Source organism: Lepidochelys kempii, chromosome 11 (assembly GCF_965140285.1).
Source record: "Lepidochelys kempii isolate rLepKem1 chromosome 11, rLepKem1.hap1, whole genome shotgun sequence".
NCBI lineage: Eukaryota > Metazoa > Chordata > Testudines > Cheloniidae > Lepidochelys > Lepidochelys kempii.
The window spans coordinates 44,937,077-44,946,384 of record NC_136390.1 but is presented as its reverse complement, the minus strand read 5'-3'; the positions used below and the strand labels follow the sequence as shown (position 1 = coordinate 44,946,384).

Here is a 9,308-nt window from a genome sequence, read left to right as displayed (position 1 = left end):
TTGTTATGCATGGGTCTCAGAACAGATTGTGATCCTGCATTTGCTTAACATCTCATGTAATAATAATAAGGCTGAAGAGGGTAAGTCTTGTACCAAGATGTCCTGTGTTACAACATGACTGTTACACAGCAATCCATATATTAAAAGCTATAGCTTTATTATAACTATTTCAGGGGAGGGACGTTGCATAGTATGGAGGAGTCTATGCAAATTCATTGCTTGGTTTGCTCTTTGGCTTCTGGGTGTAGGTTATCTGGCAGAGCCCAATCACCTCCCACCCCTCCTTCCATGTCTCTCACCTGTGGAACAAGGGTATCTATTGGATTTGTGGGAAGGGAAAACAAGCTGCACCATTAGCTCCCCTCTACTTCTTCCATACTTGCTTCCTCCAGCCAGATCATTAACATTAAAAAGAAAAAAAAACAGACCAATGAGAGAGGTATTCTGGTGGCAATTTTATATACACTCCCACAAAGACCAGCCTTTCTATTCAGAGGGCATCCACACAGAACTGCAAATACTACTAGCTTGAGGTGCTTCCTAGTATAAGTTTTTATAATGATAAAAGATTACATTAATAGATCTGGCACTGACAAAATTGTGTGAAATGGCCCTAGTCATTTTTCTCAACACTTGCCTTAATTTTGCGTGCAGTATCTTGAATGGCCAGATGAGGGCACTGGCTACACAGTATTTATCAGTAAGACAGGCTGTAGCAGCCACCGAAAGAGAGAGGGTTGAAACAAATTGCATGCTTTTATTTAAATTCCTGATGCCTCCTGTATATGCTTAAAAAAATTATAGAGCAAAATTGTTCCATCAGATTAATGTCAGGACAGTAAAGGCCCATCTACACGAAAGAACTAAATCATTTACAGATTGTTACAACTAAGCATTTAGCTACCTATCACCAGATTATTGGCTGCTGGCCTAGGGTGACTTGACTATCACAGAAATGTGGAGGAGGGGGAAGGAAGCCAGAGAATGTAGTAGTACCTAAAACACAGGTGTATTGGTACTTATTTTTACCAGAGTTTAACACTCGTTTTACTTTTGGTCCCAGATTCCAAAAGTGCTGCATGTTCCATGTTTCTCAAGTGCAATTAAGACCTTCTCCCACAGCATTCAAGTCTTTAAAGGGAGGCAGGCCCATACTGTACTACCCAAACTTTCCTTGGTACAGTACCTTCCTTTCCAAGGGTCTGTCATTCTTCAGTATTCTCTTCCATTCTGCTCCAAGGCTCTGCTGTAACCTTCCTGGGCTATTTATCAGGCTCCACACATCCAGCTTTAATGAAGCCATCCTTCAGGAAGCAAACAATATACACGTGCTCCCAAGCTGGGTCTACCTTGTATAAACCACAGACCCCTCCCATTCCCAGCAGCCTCTGAGAGGATTATGGTTGATTGGATCCAGCTGGAACACCTACAGCTACCAGGTTTTGTTCCGTCCATGTGACAGTTCACTCTGTCAAACGAAACTAAAATATTTTTTAGCAGCTAGAAACCTCAAAAAGTCAAATGTGACTTATATACACATCTCAATTAAGACTGTGTTGTCATATTTGAAAATAAAGGTCTGAAAAGTTACAGTTTTGAAAATTAGATACAACTGTTTGCAGTATGGGATTTACAGTAAATATAAATCTATATATAAGGGTGCAGAATTCTAGATATATCCATAGCTGTGTAAGGAATAAGCCATTTATGTGTTCAAATTAGGGATGTCAAGAAATAGAAAAATTAATTGTGAGTAATCGTGCAATAAAAAATTAATGATTAATTGCACAATTAATCACACTGTAATAATAATAACAATAACAATAGAACAATAATAACAATAGAATACCATTTATTTAAATATGTTTGGATGTTTTCTACATCTTCAAATATTGAATTCAATTACAACACAGAATACAAAATATACAGTGCTCACTTTATATTTATTTTTATTACAAATATTTGCACTGTAAAAAACAAGAAATAGTATTTTTCAGTTCACCTAATAAAGCACTGTAGTGCAATCTCTATATCATGAAAGTTGAACTTACAAACATAGAATTATGTACAAAAAAATAACTGCATGCAAAAACGAAACAATGTAAAACTTTAGAGCCTACAAGTCCACTCAGTCCTACTTCTTGTTCATCCAATCGCTTAGACAAACAAGTTTGTTTACATTTGCATGAGATAATGCTGCCCTCTTCTTGTTTACAATGTCACCTGAAGGTAAGAACAGGTGTTCACATGGCACTATTGCAACCAATATCGCAAGATATTTATGTGCCAGACGCGCTAAAGATTCATATGTACCTTCATGCTTCAACCACCGTTCCAGAGGACATGCGTCCATGCTGATGACGGGTTCTGCTTGATAACAATCCAAAGCTGTGCAGACTGATGCACGTTCATTTTCATCATGTGAGTCAGATGCCACCAGCAGAAGGTTGATTTTTTTTTGTTGTTGGTTCGGGTTCTGTAGTTTCTGCATCCAAGTGTTGCTCTTTTACGACTATTGAAACCATGCTTCACACCTCGTCCTTCTCAGATTTTGGAAGGCAATTCAGATTCTTAAAACTTGGTTTGAGTGCTGTAGCTATCTTTAGAAATCTCACATTGATACCTTCTTTGTATTTTGTCAGATCTGCAGTGAAAGTATTCTTAAAATTAACATGTGCTGGGTCATAATCCAAGACTGCTATAACATGAAATATATGGCAGAATATGGGTAAAACAGAGCAGGAGACATACAATTCTCCCCCAAGTAGTTCAGTCACTAATTTAATTAACACATTTTTTTTAACAAGCATCATCATCATGGAAGAATGTCCTCTGGAATGGTGGCCAAAGCATGCAGGGGCATACAAGTGTTTAGCATATCTGGCACATAAATACCTTGTAATGCTGGCTAAAAAATTGCCATGTGAATGTCTGTTCTCACTTCCAGGTGACGTTGTAAATAAGAAGCAGGCAGCATTATCTCCCATAAATGTAAACAAACTTATTTCTCTAAGCGTGGCTGAACAAGGAGTAGGACTGAGTGGACTTGTAGGTGCTAAAGTTTTACATTGCTTTGTTTTTGAGTTCAGTTGTGTAACAAAAAAATCTACATTTGTAAATTGCACTTTCACGATAAAGAGATTGCACTACAGTACTTGGATGAGGTGAACTGAAAAATACTATTAATTTTGTTTATCATTTTTACAGTGCAAATATTTGTAATAAAAATAATAATATAAAGGGAGCACTATACGCTGTGTATTCTGTGTTGTAATTGAAATCAAAATATTTTAAAATGTAGAAAAAGATCCAAAAACATTTAATACATTTCAATTGGTATTCTACTGTTTAACAGTGCAATTAAAACTGCAATTAATCACAATTAATTGACAGCCCTAATGCAAATATCTTGTGACCCAGATCTCAAAGGTATTAAGCTCTTAACTTCCAGTAATTGCAGTGGGAGTTAGGCACCAAAATGCCTTTGAGGACCTGGCCCAGTGAGCATCTTTGTTCTGAATTCCCAGTTGCTCCCACAGACTAAAACTTTTGAGATCAGGTGTCCACCTTCCTGTGGTAGGAAATCCAAAGAGCTAATTCAGAACCTAATATAACTACATTAGAGCTCAAACCTTTGTTTTCCCATTACATAGTTTCATGGCTTCTCTCGCTTAGGCGCAGGGAATGTAAGGGCACTAATGCACGTTCCAACCACAGAATATAATATTGGTGATTCTATCTGGATCATTTTGTTGTCTGTGGTTTGCAGGTTATTTCAAGACCTGGTTCCACTTAAATGCCAGAGATGAAGAGTGAAGTGTGTCCTTGTTCTACATGACTTCTGTCATTGATGCCAGCCTCTCCTCTATTGACTATTTCAGGAAAGACTTACAGGGATACTCATGAACCTATGATACGATCAATTAAAAAAAATAAATATTTTCAGGCATTTGAATCCTCCTGCCAATACTTGTGGCTTTACTATAATAATCCTATTTTTAAAAAGATTTTTCTGTCTTGTATTGGTGTTAAAATCCCACACAAGAAACCTGGTGAAGCAGTGGAATTTAGTCATTTTATCGGTTCTTTTGAAGGAAGCTAGAGGTGCAATTTATTAATACTTATCTTTCAATAGGGCCTCTGTATTTGTAGCAACCGGGGATACTATAGTACTACTCAGGAGTGGGAGGTCAGGGGTATTCCTCATATCTCATGGTGCACACTCACTCTGATCACCCATTGGAATTAGCTCCAGATGTGATTTTTTTTTCTCTTGCTGAATGAGGTTAGTAGTCTAAGTTTGTATGTTTTAATTGTATAGTGTAGTTTTAAGTTATTTTGTTCCTTCTGATCAAAGGTATCTCCATTTGTAACTTGGTTTCCAACCTGTTTTGGGTCTTGTCCCCACCTTTGAGATTATGGATTTTTCTAGTTTGGAATAGGCAATAGCTTTGTAGACAAATCCATAATCTTCATACTGAAGAGTTATGGCTTCTAGTGTGTCTTGGTAATCACAGTTTTATTTGTACACTTGGAACAAGGGATTTGATGCTATGACCATTATTAAGATCTCAGAAGAAGACGAGATACAGCTGTGAATTAGTGACTCTACCAACTAACTGTGTAACATTCAGGCCTGAAGAAGCAGAAAAAGTGCCTGCAGCATTGTCTACATCATCGTACCTTGGACTGCAAGTTCTTCAGATATCGGTAACATAATATGGTTTGACTTGGTCTGCAACTGGAAGGGAAACCGCTTTGGAAAGCTGTGGTGCTATACCCATAGTAACACTCCTGCCTATCAGAAAGTACTGAACCAGTGCATGGGATGCACTGAGTGTGCAGATTTTTGGATGAGATGTAACCAGATGTCCTAATATCTAGTGGTCATGGAAGGTTCAGCACAATTTTTGTAAGAATAAAGATGCTAGTGTCAGTGTCCTCACCAAGTTCTAACTTGGATAACTGCATTTGACTTATTTAAAATTCCTCTGTCATTTCAGTCAGATAGGATAGGCATCATTTTCTGTTCTAAATAGTTTTGCTGTTCTGCTAAAAAGCTGCTGCCTTCCACCCCAGCAGTGCACACCTCTGAATAGCTGAGGAATGATTACATACCTATATGCAACACGGTCGCTTTATATTAAGGAATAATTTATAATTAGTTTATAACAGGTTAATAAATTAATAAATGTTTTCTAGTCCAAACAATTGCTAATAACAAAGGCTAATTAACAGCTATGGTAGTTTTAAGATCATCTGCAGATGTTATCTATAACACATTATTCATCTCTGTAACATGCTTATAACATCCATTAATCCATTATAAATACTGTCTAAATCTACCCTTTAAATAAATGCACAACACTCAGGATATGGGATTTGTCTTCTTGTCTGTTAATTGCTACTACACTTAGTGCACTCTATAAATACTATGTAATCAACACTTTAAAGCATTCAGAGATAGAAAGCACAGTATAAATTAAAGATTATTTTTGAAGATCAAAAATGTAGAGGTTTTTAGTAGACTTTGAGTAAAACACACTGTCCACATTCAGTTCAAAATATAAACCGTGTGATACTTCCCCTGCTAGACTGTAGTTTTTCCAAAGAGTTTTTGGGTGATGTTTATGCTCAGTTTCCATTAACCTCAGAATACCCAACCATCTTGGCCAGAAGTTTTTTACAGTTTGGAGACACAGGCAATTATACTGACAAATGTCTCAATTTATAAACTGACTCATATTGTAGGAATAGGTCAAAAAGATACTTGTTACTAATGGCACCTGAGAGACTAACAAATTTATTTGAGCATAAGCTTTTGTGAGCTACAGCTCACTTCATCGGATGAAGTGAGCTGTAGCTCACGAAAGCTTATGCTCAGATGAATTTGTTAGTCTCTAAGGTGCCACAAGTACTCCTTTTCTTTTTGCGAATACAGACTAACACGGCTGCTACTCTGAAACTTGTTACTAATGGTGATGCAACTCCAGTTTATTATCCAGTAACTAAGATCAAGGAAGGGCTTGAGAAGAAGATACTACTTAATTTTGTATGTGTTATCACAACAAGTCTTGTTCAAGTCTGTTCTTGTAAGTTATACTAAACAACTCATGCAGCTGGCATTTCAGTTACCCAAAAGCAATTCTTTATGCTTTGTGTAGTGTCTTTGCAATACTGATATATATGGGTACTTCTTCACTAACCAAGATTTAAAAGATTAATTTAGAATAGGTGTGCACAGAATCTGCATGTTAGGAATTAAAAAAGGCACAATCTGTGGCAGAAATAAAGCAACCACATACCTGATGCAAACTCCAAAAGTACACTCTTTCAAGCAAATTACCTTGAAATCAAAGATTAGAGCTTGGATCCAGTTGCTTAGTCTGTCTTCTGCCAGTTGCACAATGGCAGCCACTGTGGATAAATACCTGTGAAGAGTTACGAGGCTGAAGTTGGTTCCTTATTACCAGTTTCTTATTTGTGGCACCAGCTCCTTATTCATGGTTCCCAGTTCCTTATTGAAAGGCCAAAAAATAGTTTAAAAATACATCAGTGTAAGATAATTTTTTTTAAAATTTCATCCACTTAATTTGATTGAATGTGATAAAAATTTTAATGATTATTTACTAATTAAATAAATAAGGAGCTAAGATTTAACTGACTGTATGTGACCAAATAAGTTTTGGGTCACCCCATTTGATACGTCCTAGTGATCAAACTATTCTGCGAAGAGCTGGAACGTGCCACTCGCCCAACCCGTAGCTTTGTTTTAGTGCAATATTGCACCCCCACTCTACTTCCATTTTGTAAAGCTAGGTTTTGACTGACGGCACAAGACAAAATGTGACAGACTGTTCGGAAGGAGCTGGGACATATAAGTGGCTGACCCAAAGCTTTATTGTTGTACAATATGCTGCCATATTCACACCCCCACTCCACTTCCATATTGTACATAGAGTTTGAATAAGGCGGTAGACTTTCACTGGCTGTACATGACAAAATAAGTTTTGGGTCACCCCAACTGACCTGTCCCAACAACTGATGGATAGTTCTGAAGGAGCTGACACAAGCCGTTCACCAACCTGAAGCTTTGTTCCTGAGCAGCATGTTACCACCCGTTATGCCACCACCATTTTCTACATTATACATAGAGTTTGAATGAAAGACTGGGTTTTGACTGACTGCATATGACAAAATGTGTCTCGGATTGTGACCGTCAAACTGTTCTGAGGCAGCTGGGCCATGCCACTCACTGACTGGAAGCTTAGTTCCAGCACAATATACTGTGAGATATGACACCCTACCCCACTTCCATATTGTATGTAGCACTTGAATTAGGAACTGGGATTTGACTGGCTGTACAAGGCAAAGTAAGTTTTAGATCGCCCAAAATGGCCGTCTCTGTGACTATTCTGCGAGGAGCTGGAACGTGCCACTAGACTGTTCTGAAGGAGCCAGGACATGGTATTCACCAACCCAAAGCTTCCTTCCTGCACACTATGCTGCCAAATGTCACGTCCCCATCTCATTTCCTTTTTTGTAAATGGTGACTGCATACGGAACTGCGTTTTGACTGACTGGACATGAGAAAATGTGTCTCTGGTCATTCCTGTGTCCATCAGACTGTTCTGAAAGTGCTGTAATAAGTCACTCCCAGATCGAAAGCTTTGTTCCCATGCAATATGCTGCCAAATATCACAACTCCCACCAGACCCCATCCTGGGCATTGTTAGCACATTGATCCATACACATTCAAGTTCCTGTGGGCACGAGTTATCATTAACTCTAAAACAGATAATGGTGTCTTTAATGTAGAGAGCCACCACTCTCACACCTTTTACACACATTGTTCTTCCTAAACAGTTTGTAACCAGTCATGTGAATTGTCCCATGTTGTTTCAGCAATGGCAATTATATAAAAACAGTTCTTAGCAATGAGAATTTCTATTTCCTCTTACTTGTTACTCAGACTCCTAGCATTGGTATAGAAGTAACTGAAAAATGTCTTCTTTTTGCATTTTTTGCCACATCTGTTCAATTAGTTTGTGACATTTTGAGTTTGGTAGTAAATTTGCCTCCTTAACACCCTTCCCAGTGCTGGTAGTTTAATGCCCTCCTAACTGCTACAGCTAGTCTCCAACTGAGAAGGTTGTTCCCTTACCTGTGAGATACAGACCATCCCATTTGTACAGCTCCCTCTCCCACTGGAATGCGGCCCAGTGTTCCACAAAAACAGAATCTTCAAGAGCTGTAGAGCCAACAGTTCACCTCCAAAATTTTTGGTCTTCTGCTGCTCATTGGGCCAGAAAGGTCCAGGGAAGATTGCTTGGATTTTCCTTTTCTTCCATTGTGTTCAAAGATGCCTGAGGTCTTCTATATGTAGTTTCACATGATGCTGTATCATTGGTTCCAATGTGTGTCATTATCAGTGGAGAGTTGCCAGTCCTGCCGTTACATCTCATATCTTCACTTCAGGAAGACAGCACACTATCCTATTGTCCTTGTGTCCCTTCTCTGTTCATTCATCTTAATATGGAGTCCCTAATTATGACGGTTTGCTTCCTTAGAATGGTTAAAGAACCCTCCCTGGCTGCTGCTTATTTGAAACCACAAGGACACCCATCAGTTATGGTCCCTGTAACTTTCTGTTTCATTCCTCTAGAGATGGGTTCACCTCTGGGAGTGGAATATCCTCAGCTCTTCATGACAAAATGACAAGGGACATATCACATGGGGGGACCTAATATATATTTTGTCAGCCAGTCAAACCCCAGCTCCTTAATCAAACTCCATGTACAATACGGAAGTGTGGTGGGAATGTGATATTTGGCTGCATATTTCACAGGAACTAAGCTTTGGGTCAGGGAATGACTTCTTCAAGCTCCTTCAGAACAGCCTGACAGTCACAGGGATGTATCACATGAGGTGACCAGAGACATTTTGTCACTTACATTTTGTCAAATCCTAGCTCCTAATTCAAGCAATATGTACAATATAGAAGTGGGATAGGGGTGTCATATTTCAGAGTATATTGAGCAGGAACAAAACTTTGGGTCAATGACTGGCATGTCCTGGCTCCTCAGAAAAATCTGAGGTCATGGGGATGTTCACTTAGGGTGACCAAAGACACATTTTTGTCACATACAGTCTGAACCGTTCCTTATTCAAGCCCAATGTACAATATGGAAATAGGATAGGTGTATGACATGTGGCAGCATATTGCTCTAGAGCAAAACTTAGGGTCAGTGAGTGGCATGTCCCAGCTCCTTCTGAACAGTCTAGCGGTCACGGGGATGTGTCACTTG

The 9,308-nt window shown here is 38.7% G+C and overlaps 1 protein-coding gene across 1 annotated transcript in view; it reads right to left on the bottom strand.

The window, feature by feature from the left end:
- Positions 1–2,003: 2,003 nt before the first annotated feature.
- Positions 2,004–9,308, bottom strand: part of OSBPL6 (oxysterol binding protein like 6) — a 223,187-nt gene continuing 215,882 nt past the window's right edge. Inside the window, exon 27 of the mRNA XM_073306022.2 lies at positions 2,004–2,644. Within this exon, the coding sequence (XP_073162123.1) occupies position 2,644 (1 nt within the window). The 3' untranslated portion in view covers positions 2,004–2,643. The remainder of the gene's footprint in view (positions 2,645–9,308) is intronic.